This window comes from Aquarana catesbeiana, linkage group LG07, assembly GCF_042186555.1.
Source record: "Aquarana catesbeiana isolate 2022-GZ linkage group LG07, ASM4218655v1, whole genome shotgun sequence".
Classification (NCBI taxonomy): Eukaryota; Metazoa; Chordata; class Amphibia; order Anura; family Ranidae; genus Aquarana; species Aquarana catesbeiana.
In genome coordinates, this window is record NC_133330.1 from 317,117,221 (window position 1) to 317,131,014 (window position 13,794).

At 43.6% G+C, this 13,794-nt stretch overlaps 1 protein-coding gene across 1 annotated transcript in view; it reads right to left on the reverse strand.

Annotated features, from left to right (window-relative positions):
• TNNI3K (TNNI3 interacting kinase) overlaps nt 1-13,794 on the reverse strand; it is a 459,065-nt gene that overhangs the window by 72,455 nt on the left and 372,816 nt on the right. The window contains exon 22 of the mRNA XM_073592079.1: nt 12,093-12,152. Within this exon, the coding sequence (XP_073448180.1) occupies nt 12,093-12,152 (60 nt within the window). The remainder of the gene's footprint in view (nt 1-12,092; nt 12,153-13,794) is intronic.

Below are 13,794 nucleotides of genomic sequence, written 5' to 3' on the forward strand. Positions count from 1 at the left end.
AACATTAATGGTTGCCACTTTTAACGGAGTGGGAACTGCCATTAGGGTAGTTGAGGCAGCCGTTTCTTAGCCTGACTACTCCCTCTCCCTGGAGAACCAGCGTGCTTCATTGCAGCCTGACACTCATTATTCATAGAGGATGCTGAACTCAATGAGTCCCATTCATCATCATCATCTGACAGGACCCCAAACTTATTTGCCAAAGGCAAACCTTACAGATACAAAAAATTGCAGTTTTGTGCTTAGACACAATCAAACCAGCTCACAGAAAGTCTGATTCAGCTGGGATAGCAGTCTTTGGATCAACAGAGGTGAGACCCGCCCTCTTCCTCTGCTCTGAACATGCAGCTTCTTTCCTGGGTTCAAGCACAGTCCTGTCCACTGCAGACTCCTAGAGAGTTGTAGCACTACTACTCCCAGCATCTCCTCAACCATTCTCAGGAACAGCCGCTGTTTCTGGTCCAGGCAAAGTCACTGTATTGTCCATGGCGCTCCTCTTTGCAGACCCTTCCCCAAAAGCTGACAGTTACTTTCACCAATTTCATTTGAAGCTTTGTTTTCAGCAGGTAATTCAGACTGCATTGCATGCTTTACATTGTCTATGGGTCTGGGCTGATTGCCCGTAGCACTACAACCCTCAGCAAGCCCATTGTCATTAAAGTTCACACCACCATCTTTCACACACACACTGTTCCAGCTTGTTGTGTTGTTACTTCTGCAATGTCATGGCCGACGGTAAGATGAGACTTCCCCCCAGTTGTTGCAGACTTCTTGGTGGATTTTGCTCTCTCCACAGGTCTCTCTACCACAGGGCTAGGAACGGTATCCATCTTCTCATCATCATCTGGGGAAGCCGTATCCAAAGGGGATTCCAGCTTAGCGATAAACTCAAGCATGCTAGTACTTCCCCCAACCTCCTGCTCAGCTGTTCCATATTGCTGCTGCAGAGGGAGAGGGACAGAGGCCTCCGCCATTGAGGGCTCAGCAGATGCTCATCCTCTGGGCCCACTTTATCACTCTCTGCTGACTCTGTTGGTACCTGCATCTCCTCACTGATTGGGTCACTTTCCATGCAGGAAGCGGCTCCTCTTCTCATTTGGCTAAACCATTCCTCATTCCTATATTTCTCTTTAAATGCCACTATTCTCCTTCAGAGAACTCACCAGTTCTTTCTGCTTTCGCACAGCTTGTTCTAAGCCTTTCAACTCAGGCCTCAGAGCCGGTCTCTTCTTGCTGAACACTTTGGCACAAACCAACTTTTTCTTCTTAAATTCAACTTTCAAAGCTACCAATTTCCCCTCTTATTTCTCAATCCGCTTCAGCGTTTCAACAATCCTCCATCTAAAGGCAGGCAGGGACTCATCTCTCCTTGGCCCAGGCCCAGTGTCTTCCACAGGCTAAGGCATATCCAGGGGGCCCCCGCCAGGGTCCCCCCAGGATCCAGCATCCTTCCTGGGGCAGAGAAGCAACTCTAGCCCCTGGTCTCTGGAAGCACAGGAGCTAAAGAACCAGCAACTTCACACCTCACTGTCAAGGAGCAGAATGGCAGTTTTCCACCATCCTTGTGCTAAGTTCTCGGATCTGTACACCCGCTGTGCCCATTATGAGGGGTTCCCACCATCCCTTTGCTGAGTTCTTCTTTACAAGTGTGGCCTCAGATCTGGGCATTCCTCTCTAGGGGTCCAAACTCTGACTGTCTGCCTGACACCCTTTCCATCCCACATTACTTGTTATCTCTTCCAAACTGTTCAGCAGCTCAGTACATTCTCTGCACTCATTTAAGGTGACCATAGAATAGATGATTCCTTTTTAATTTCATTCCTACTATGGTCACCAGAGAATGTACTGAGCTGCTGAACAGTTTGGAAGAGATAAAGAGTAATCTAGGATGGAAAGGGTGTCAGGCAGTGATTAGAATTGTCAGATCTGAGATGGAGACTTCAGGATGTGAGCAGTGAAGATATATGCCAGGGGAGAGCAAACAGGAGATAGTGAAGGGGGAGGAGGATCGGTGTGATAGGGAAGGTATACATGCATGGAGAGAGGGGAAGTAACGTTGTGCTGCTGTAGAGTCACCCAAGACACAGTACAAATAGCATAGTGGGTGCCCCTTCTGCCCCACCCCCTCCCCCCTCCAGTCCTGGCCCTGCAGCATGTACTATACCTGGAGATTTCTGCAAGATCCCTCTTGTGCACTGCTGGTTGCCGAGTCCCTGTCATTGTCAGAGGGAGATGAATGGATTGCTGCCTCTGCCTCTGCACAGACCTATCGCTCCCTGTCTGCCCTGAGCCTGCCACCGTTCTTCTTCTGCTGATTCCCCTCACTTGCTGAAGGAGACAGGCAGCATGCGAGCCAATGACGCCACGGGTCCGATAAAAGCCCCTGCCCTATGGACCCACCAATCAATAACAACCACAGAAAACCTAATGCTAGAGGTGGAGTGTTGGGGCGCAGAGCCCATAGCCCCAAGGACACTGTAAACTTTTGCAAATGCGTCATTCCTCTAATAGCACCCCTGTGTCCGGTGCCCTTAACGCACACACACACTTACAGGGACACTTTATTTATTTTTTTAATAAGTAGCTTGGGGGGGGGGGGGCGGTGCCTCTGCGCCCCCTATAGACGGGCCGCCACTGGTGGATTTCCTTGATCTGGCTGAGTACTATGAGCATGTGGCCCTCAGGTGATGAGCAGGGCTCAAGACACACTAAGCTGTACCCACAGTGCTAGCAGTGCCATTTAGAATAAACAGAGGCCTGATTCTGACAAGGGTTTGGAACCCTGCCCACATGTAGGCAGGTGCAGACATTCTTTCCTGTAGGTGCTAAATCTGCAGGGGGGAGTCTGTTAAGGGAAATTACCCCCTTAGTGACTCTGTTAGTCTTCTCTGGGTAGGTATCTGATTCAATGCCAAATTCCCATGAGAGTCCAGGTGGACATCTTAATGAGGGAGCCTTTAAAAAGGGGATTCTGCATCATTTGGACACATGTAGTAGTGAGTGGTAGGTTCGGGAGAGGAACCTGCTGGTTAGAGACAGTGCTTAGTGCAGGGAAAGGTTCCTGGGGAGTAGAGACAGTGGGACATCATCTTGTGCTGAAGAACCTCCTGAGGATCCCTTTCAGTAGACCAGTACAGCGTGATTGTACAGTGTGCCTCCAGCATAGGCCATCCTCTGGGAACATTACCATAATTCATAATAAAGTGAGCTGTATTGATATTATCTTGTTCACCAGGGTGCCATAATGTTCGACCATTGTTAGTTTTACAAAGACTGAACTGTTACTATAAAAGTACTACAGTGCCACGACCCAAATTGTGTGGAGTCCCTCCCGAGCAGGTACTTTGGCTTTGACCTACACAAAGCCCCAACTGCGCCCATATTAAATATGATGTGTCACAGTAAACAGAGGCCTCAGAATAGAGGCCTGATACTGACACTGTATTGAGACTGCCCATAGCCCCGACAGTGTCCATAGAGATGGGGCACGTCTCTTCAGAGGAAGTATATTAGATCACCACTGGGGCTGACACAACTCTGCCCTACACTAATCGGCAAGTTTCCAGATATGCATAATACCTCTCTGCTCCAAGAAACTTCACTTTTTTTTTAACAGAGGTTACAATTAGAGACACCTTTTATCTGGCCTCCTGATAGTGAGGACTGTCCCTGGAAACTGAAGACATTTGGTCACCTTAATTTAAGTATAAAAACTGACCAACATATGCAAATTCAGTGTGGAACCACAGACATGTAGTAAATGGTATAACAACCACTGGGTTGGCCACACATAAACAGTGGTAACCAGTGCCATGTGTATTGGCAATAACAAGCATTCCCAAGCATGTATACTATTTACTACAAGTTTATGGTTCCCCACCGAATTTGTTGTATGATGGGCAATTGGTATATTGTTGCTTTCATCCAGAACTCCTTGGTGTCTGATCCAGTGGTACCTAAGACAGAGGGATCTCTCCCTTTGTGGTCCAGCATATCATGGTCCATTATTTTTGGGTTTAACCATGAGAGTTAACATGAACACTATTGATAATTGTTATTGTTTATGGGCTTGACCTAAGTTCTTGTACTCCAAATCTTGCTGCCATCTCTATACTGTTCTCACCTAAATGAAGACTACTTGTGGGGAGGTGCAGATGTGGTGTGGCGGCAGTAAACACACAGAGTCAGATTGCAGAACTTGTGTTAATGCAGAATCCAGAAATTCTCAAACCTGGTGAGAAGACACCCGACCGGGAACACTCACAGTTTCTGCGCAGGATGTGGAAACCTTACAAGAAGACCTAAATTAAATAACGGGTTGGGCAACTACATGGCAAATGAGGCTTAATGTTGAAAAATTTAAAGTAATACATTTGGGTGCTACAAATATGAACTAGGATGGAAAACGATCTGGGGTCTTAGAAGATGAAAGGCTGAACAATGGCATGCAATGCCAAGATGCTGCAAGCAAACCAACAGAATATTGGCATTAAAAAAGGGGATTCACTCCAGAGATAAAATGATACTTCTCCCACTCTACAAGACTCTGGTCCGGCCGCATCTTCAATATGCCATCCAGTTCTGGGCACCAGTCCTCAAGAAGATTTGGCTGGAACTTGAGAGAGTCCAGAGAAGGGCAACAAAGCTAATAAAGGGACTAGAGCATGGGTGCTCAACATGTGGTCCTCCAGCTGTTGCGGAACTATAAGTCCCATGGGGCATGGCAAGGCTAACAGTTACAAGCATGACTTTCAAAGGCTGAGACATGATGGGACTTGTAGTTCCGCAACAGCTGGAGGGCCACAGGTTGAGTACCCATGGACTAGAGGATCTCAGCTATGGGGAAAGACTACAAGCATTGAACTTATTCTCTCTGGAGAGGGGAAGCTTGAGAGGGGATATGATAGTGATGTACAAATACCGTACTGGTGACCCAGGCATAGGGAAAAAACATTTCAGTCAAAGGGAATTTTAGAAGACAGGCGACCATTCACTGAAATTGAAAGAGAAGCAGTTTAACCTTAAACTGCATAGAGGGTTCTTTACTGTCAGAGTGGTAAGGTTGTGGAATTCTCTTCCACAAGCAGTGGTATCAGCAGGGAGCGTTGATAGTTTTAAAAAACTATTATATGGCCACCTTAACGATCACAACATACAGGGATATACAATGTACTATTGACATAAACACAAGCACACTCACACAGCCCAGGTTGACCTGGATGGACCGGTGTCTTTTTTCAACCTTACTGACTATGTAACTGTAACAGAAATATCAGCAATGTGTAGCAGTGCAAGTCTCAGATGTGTCCACAGTGTCTGTCTTGAGGGGTGGAATGTGGCCTGGCCGGTTTGAGCCCAAATGGGGAGATCTCCAGAAGGGAGGAATGTCCCTATCATTTCCCTGTTCGACTGGAACCTCTCCCTGTCGCTAGTCACTGTCCCTTTCAGACAGATGACCTGTCCCTTCACTACCCATGTGCGAAATGCGCACCAAGCCTGGGAGCCAGGGCCTTAAAATGAGGTGGCAGCATCCAATCGCATAGCTTCTCCAGTGTCCTTGGAAACCATAGAGGAACTATGTTCCCCCTGACTTCCTCTGCCCCTGCAATGCTGATGCGGATAAGCGCCATCTGCAGTGGAGAAAGTAGACTGCACCTGCCTACACTGCGGTGATTTCACTGCAAAACAAAGAGTAGAAAAATAACAGATCAACTGGAAGGATCAACAGGTAATAAAACTATATGACGTGGAGACAGTTGTGTTAATACTAGAGGCAGACTGCATAATATGTCATTTTTTGATTTTGCCCATATCATTGCTTTAACAGAAATGTGTTAACATCGCCCAAAGTTACAATGAAGAAAGAACACAATATTGTATGATTTTCAAAAGATAAATTAACACTTGAATATCCCACTATATTATCAGCATGTAGCATCTTAATAAGGACGACCCAGGCTTAATGCACTATATAAAATCAATATGTGTTATAAAATGTCAATGCCCCATGTTTAATAGGTGCAACATTTCTTAATATTGCCTTAGCTGCGTCGGCGTCTCATGACGGCCAAGTGATGTATGGCACTTGCGGGAAGAGCGGAGACTGCATTTATCACGCAGCGCAGACACTAACAAAATACACAATTTGTTGTACGCAGAGAATAGTTACCTGAGATTATTTATCTGGGGTGACACGTTGCTAGTTACTGCATTTTCCTAAAGCCGTGTCTGCTGTCACTTTCATTATATTTTCTATGAATAATCCTGGACGAGCCCGATAAAATGGAGATGGCGTTCAGTAAAATAAAAAATCACTTCGGTTTTAATAAATTAAACAAAATGTATCAAATCTGGCATCTCATTAAGAGACACACTTATTTGTTGGAGACCGGTCTAATGTGTTTATTTTTTCTTGGTAGAAAGGATTTTTATGCCTGTTGACTTTTAGGTTGGCTCCACACCTATAGATCTCTGTTTTCAAGCCATTTTTTTACCTGCTTTGGGCAGGTGAGTTGTCATGCATTGGCATGGGCTGACACTCCTAATGGACATTCCATTCTTTATTGTACAAACGGACATTGATCTTGATAGAGCAAGTTATAATTTACCCACACAAGTGAATGAAGTAACTCCTCTCTGTTTGGATGGATCCTTCTGTGAATTCAGCATAGGCGTACGCACGGGGTGTGCCAGGTGTGCATGGGCACACCCTAATCACCCAATGTGGTGCAGAATGCCCCTGTGTAGACCCCTGATATTTCACCAAAGCTCCTTAATTGGAGCTACTAAAAAAAGTGTAAAAAGTCTCTCTTTAGCTAACCCATAGTGCTCAAGGAATCCTTTCCCATGTATTACAACTGAACTGCAGGATAAGTAAATATTGTCTAAATACAAAAGCAACGTGTATTGCTACTGGAATCTTGGTGTGCTTTGTGTATTTCTTCCAGATCTGTGCAGTAATCCACTGTGAGACTTTCCCTCTGTGCAGGAGCTTCCTGTAATAAAGACCGCTCACTGCTGCTCTCTCTCCTTGTGCAGGTTAGTTGGTCTTGTATCCGCCCCCTTCCCCTACTTTTCTGCAGACAGCCTGTAGTGGGTGGAGCCTACTGGGTCCCTCCCACAGCACTGCTCTCTGCACAGGCCATACAGTGATGATGTCACCACTACTTTTACAAGGTAATATCTGCATTGGCAAAGGCTTTTGATGCGTTCAGAGTGGAGTTTCACTCTCTGTGGCTGTTGAATAATATATCTAGGAATTTGTTCACATAAGTGGCCACTGGTATGTAAAGGGAGCAGTGCTGATGTGCCACAAATAACGCATTGCACTGTTTACTTTTTCGACTTTATTGATATGTCACAAAGGGGGAAACTTACTAAAAATGGAGAGTGCAAAATCTGGTGCAGCTCTGCACAGAAACCAATCAGCTTCCAGGTTTATTGTCAAAGTCTAATTGAATAAGCTGAATAAGTTACAAGCCGATTGGCTATCATGCACAGCTGCACCAGATTCTGAGTTCTCCAGTTTTAGTAAATCTTCCCCTATGTGACTGTAACGCAACGGTGTGAACTGAACTCATAGGGCTCAAGGCAAATTGCCTTGTTTATGCATTAGGACTGCTTTGGGCAAGGCTGCCCAATGCAGCAGAATGGATATAGGTTGAAAGAGCCCTAAACTAAGGGTTTTTTTGCCTGGGTTTCGACTGTAGATGTTCATTTGTAAAACAGAAATTGTATATCTATTTATACAGTAAAAAAAAAACAATTTTCAACACTATTACTTACTATTACTATCACTATTACAATACTTAGTGCCATCTAGAGGGCAAAATGCAGTATGTTCTGCTTTAAATCAATGAAAAACATTTGGCCAGCACAAGGAATAGCCTAATAATATTCATTTATTGCCCCATTTGCACAGAACAAATGTACATAAATTTAACTGGGCGAGTGGATAAGCAACATTTTGTTTTACACTCTGTCTCTCGGTCATGAATTTCTATTTTGCCCAAACACATACTGTACTTAACTTTCTTAATGCTACTGAATGCCGCTCTGATCCTGAGAAATAGTGCACCTAAGTCTGCTGGGAATACAATATTTTTAACGGTTTCAATCTCTGAACTTGAAACTTGGTTAACCACCTGCCCCCTGGAAGATTTACCCCCCTTCATGAGCAGGCCATTTTTTTTGCGATAACGGCACTGCGTTATTTCAACTGACAATTACGCAGTCATGCAACACTGTAGTCAAATACAATTTATGTCTTTTTTTACCCAACAAATAGAGCTTTCTTTTGGTGGTATTGGATCACCACTGGGTTTTTATTTTTTGCGCCCATCGATAAAAAAAAAATGTTTTTTATATAGATATATATATATATATATATATATATATATATATATATATATATATATATATATATATATATGCATATATGTGTGTATATATATATGTGTATATATATATATATATATATATATATATATATATATAAAGGCAGGCCACAGGCCAGCCTGATTTTGTGGGAGGAGTCTCGCCTTTATAGGCCAGCCCCTAATCCTTCCTTTCCTTCAACGTCCTTTTCGTGTTAGCCCTCCCAGCCGTTCCCTTTATTTTACTTCTTGGGCATGCTCCCTATTAGGAATACTGACCTTGTGACCTTGGCACACACCAGGTCACTTTCCTGCTTTCCTTCCGTTACCTTACCTTAAATATTCACAAGAGTCTCCGAGTACAAACATATATATATATATATGTATATTACTTTCTACTATAAAACATATCCAATAAAAAAAATGTAAAAAAATCTAATTTCTTCACAAACTTAGACCAATATGTATTCTGCTACATATTTTTGGTAAAAAAAATCCCAAGAAGCGTATATTGATTGGTTTGCGCAAAAATGATAGCGTCTACAAACTATGGGATATATACTGGAATTTTTTTTTTTTTAATTATATTAGTAATGGAGGCGATCAGCGACTTATAGTAGGACTGCGATATTGCGGCAGACATTTCGACACTAACTGACACTTTGTAGTAACCAATGACGCTAATACAGGGACCAGTGCTAAAAATATTCACTGTCACTGTACTAATGACACTGGCTGGGAAGGGGTTAAATAGCTAGGGCGATCAAATGGTTAAACGTGTGCCTAGCCAGTATTTGTGTATACTATGTGAGGTGCATTTACTAAGGGAAGTGATAGATTTTATTACCTGCTTTGCTCTGTGATATAGTACAAAACATATCACTTCCCCGCTGACAGAACAGAGCTCTGCCTTGCTTACATAGGCACAGCTCTGTTCTGTGTCTCTCCTTGCTGATCAGCAGGCGCGGTGCACATCCATTGCCTGGCATCCGCTGATCGGCTTGCACACGTCCCCTAACCGGAAGTGCCGGATGTGCAGGGCCGCTGATAAGGCAGTACAACTGGTCCTGTTGTACTGGGCCCGGGCCTCATCGGCTAAACAGGGGGGCCAGGGGCAGCTTTATTGTTCATTTATTTTACTTGGCCATACCCCCGCTCCAACTTGCGTACCAGGGCTTAAAATACATTTCACTAGGCCCCATCATGTTAACAGAGGGGCCTAGGAGGTGGGAGCAGAGGACGGACTTTTTTCAGTGCCGGGGATAAAGTCAGTGCTCCTGTTCCATTGAACCTCGGGGGGGTTGGAGGTGGAATTGGGGGGGCCACAGGGAGGAAGTATGTATGGGGCCCCATGATTTCTAATAACAGTCCTGGGTATGTGATCCAGCACAGAGCGGCCACCCTGCCACAGTAAAAGTACGCGGGGAGGTCCGCAAGCAGTTAAAGCCTGCAGACTAGGGTTGCCACCTGTCTGGGATTCACCCGGACAGTCTGGGTTTCAAATCACGTGTCTGGGTTTCGGGCGGACTGAAACCCGGACACATTATTCAGACCAGGCTGTGGCTCCCCAAGTAACAAAGATAGTCACACTCAAATCTGTTGCCATCTGCGAGCTGTGAGCGACTATCTGGGGGCAGGTTGATGATGTCAGCAAGAGCAATTTGGCCACACCCGCATTTTGCTGCAGCAAACACTGCATTACTACTCTCCTTGGGGCACCCAAAGGTGTCCTCGGCTGCTAAAGTGTTCAGGTTTGGCTTGAAGAGAAGGTGGCAACCCTACTGCCGACATGTCAACATTCTCCCACATGGAAGACAGCAGAAGAAACCAGTCAGAGATGTGGGAGACCCCAGTGATCAACACTCTAGGAGATGTTGGTTTCCCAGCAGATTTCGGGGGACTATTTCTCAGGATCGGAGCACCGCTCAGCAACACAGGTGGCTGGAAAGGTAAATATATACACCCTGCTTTGAGCAGCATATAAATGAATGACAGGGTCACTTTAAAGTACCAAAGTCTGAGAGAGCCAGCTAGCATTTTTAGGTCAGCAAAAGTAGCTTTTATACAGGTTTCCTTTATTTATATCTTCCACATACATTTTAGTCCTGGATTAGGGCTATACAGTGCCTTGAAAAAGTATTCATACCCCTTGAAGTTTTCCACATTTTGTCATGTTTCAACTAAAAACATAAATGTATTTTATTGGGATTTTATGTGATAGACCAACACAAAGTGGAAAATAATTGTGAAGTGGAAGGAAAACGATAAATGGTTTTCAAAATGTTTTCAAATAAATATCTGAAAAGTTTGGCATGCATTTGTATTCAGCCCCCTTTATTCTGATACCCCTAACTAAAATCTAGTGGAACCAATTGCCTTCAGAAGTCACCTAATTAGTAAATAGAGTCCATCTGTGTGTAATTTAATCTCAGTATAAATACAGCTGTTCTGTGAAGCCCTCAGAGGTTTGTTAGAGAACCGTAGTAGTCAAACAGCATCATGGAGGCCAAAGAACACACCAGACAGGTCAGGGATAAAGTCGTGGAGAAGTTTAAAGCAGGGTTAGGTTTTAAAAAAATATCCCAAGCTTTGAACATCTCACGGAGCTCTGTTCAATCCATCATCCGAAAATGGAAAGAGTATGGCACAACTGCAAACCTACCAAGACATGGCCGTCCACCTAAACTGACAGGCCGGGCAAGGAGAGCATTAATCAGATAAGCAACAGGCCCATGGTAACTCTGGAGGACATTGTTGAAAGAAAGCCATAGGAAGTTCTGTTTGCAGTTTGTGAGAAGCCATGTGGAGGACACAGCAAACATGTGGAAGAAGGTGCTCTGGTCAGATGAGACCAAAATTTAACTTTTTGGCCTAAAAGCAAAACGCTATGTGTGGCAGAAAATTAACACTGCACATCACCCTGAACACACCATCCCCACCGTGAAACACGGTGGTGGCAGCATCATATTGTGGGGATGCTTTTCTTCAGCAGGGACAGGGAAGCTGGTCAGAGTTGATGGGAAGATGGATGGAGCCAAATACAGGGAAATCTTAGAAGAAAACCTGTTAGAGTCTGGAAAAGACTTGAGACCGTGGTGGAGGTTCACCTTCCAGCAGGACAACGACCCTAAACATACAGCCAGAGCTACAATGGAATGGTTTAGATCAAAGCATATTCATGTGTTAGAATGGCCCAAAGTCCAGACCTAAATCCAATTGAGTATCTGCGACAAGACTAGAAAATTGCTGTTCACAGACGCTCTCCATCCAATCTGACAGAGCTTGAACTATTTTTCAAAGAAGAATGGGCAAAAATGTCCCTCTCTAGATGTACAAAGCTGGTAGAGACATCCCCAAAAAGACTTGCAGCTGTAAATGCAGTGAAAGGAGGTTCTACAAAGTATTGACTCAGGGGGGCTGAATACAAATGTACCCCACACTTTTCACATATTTATTTGTAAAAAAAATGAAAACCATTTATCATTTTCCTTCCACTTCACAATTATTTGCCACTTTGTGTTGGTCTATCACATAAAATCCCAATAAAATAAATTTATGTTTTTGGTTGAAACATGACAAAATTAGGAAAACTTCAAGGGGTATGAATACTTTTTCAAGGCACTGTATATTAGGTATAGGGCTCTTTATATATTACATTTATTGTATAATATTCTAATGTTAGAATCTCTCATGTAACAAACAGACAAAAAAAATTACCTCAATGTTACAGAGGCATTCCTCTAAGTTAGATACGACTTCTGAGAAATCAGGACGACCCTGCAGAGAATAAAAGGCTACAATAAATATACATCTTTTGTTTAATGCGCAATTTCATTCAGGGCCCGTTTACATTTTTTGTGGTGGGTTAACGTGTGCTTTGTTAAAGCAGCCTATTGAAAATAATGGAAAAAGGAGCGCCAGACCAAAACTGAATGAAAAAGTATGAGATCATTTCTTAAACTCTGCGTTATCTTGGACTCTTTCATTCGGTATTGGTCTGGCGCTCCTTTTTGTATTTCTACAGCCGTATTAAACCCCAAAGCAAACATTCTATTATATTGCAGCTTAACAGTGTTAAATTTTGTTGACAAAAATATTTTCATCAAAATTTCATTTCAGCAGCATTCTTCCAGTGACGAAAACGAAAGGAAATTACTCAGAATTTTCGTCAATTGACGAAAAACTATGAAAAAAATCAATTCCAGTTTTCGTCAACGAAAGTAGAAGGAATGAAAATGTGAGAGAGGGACGTTTTACTTAGAAAGACGTTTTATAACTGCTAAATCTGTGTCTGTGCAGTTTCTTCAAATCTTAATACCATAAATAATAATGTGTTATTAGATTTTTTTCTACTCCAGGAGTATATACCGTATATACTTGCGTATAAGCCGACCCAAATATAGGCCGAGGCACCTAATTTTACCACAAAAAACTGGAAAAACGTATTGACCCGAGTATAAGCCTAGGGTGAGAAATGCACAGCTACTGTAAGTGGAAAAGAGGGTCAACAATGCCCATTTGCAGCCTCACTGTGCCCATTTGCAGCCTCACTGTGCCCATTTGCAGCCATAGGTCCCCCAAACTTCAAACTCGGTAGTTAAGGGTTCCTAGATGCCCCCCTAGCTGCAGCCAAAATTTGGGGTCTCTGGACCCAAAGGGTCCCGAAATGACATTGCTGCAGATGGACACAGTTGACCAACTTTGGGGCCCCATATCTCGGGGCCACTTGGTGCTAGGAACCCCAAATTTGGCGTGCAAACCCAGTGGAAGTAGCACTACAACATATCCAAAGCTGGGGTTCCTAGCATCAAATGGCCCCAAAAAATGTCAAGCACATTTCTGCAGCAGAGAATGACATTTTCCAAACTGAATTTGGGGCCCCATATTTCGGGGACACTTGGTGCTAGGAACCCCAGCTTTGGATATGTTGGGTTAGCATACCAAAGCATACCAAATTTGGGGTTCCTAGCACCAAGTGGCCCTGAGATACGGGGCCCCAAAGTCGGTTCGGAAAATGTCATTCTCTGCTGCAGAAAAGTGCTTGACTCGAGTATAAGCCGAGGGGGGCATTTTCAGCACAAAAAAATGTGCTGAAAAATTTGGCTTATACTCGAGTATATATGGTAATACGTTTAGAAATAGAGATATAGCGAAACGCTTAAATAATGCACTACAGTGTAACTAAACCTATTTGATTTTAGTCGACTAAAATGTACTGCAGATTTTAGTCGACTAAAATACAACTAAAACAATTCAGATGACTAAAATACAACTAAAACTTAAATGGCATTTTAGTCAAAAGACTAGGACTAAATCGAAATTTGACGTCCAAATTAACACTGCAGCTTATCAAGTCTTAGATGTGATGGCCGTATTAGTTTTCCTTTTTCTATTTTCATCGGGTGATCTGGCCAGTAAG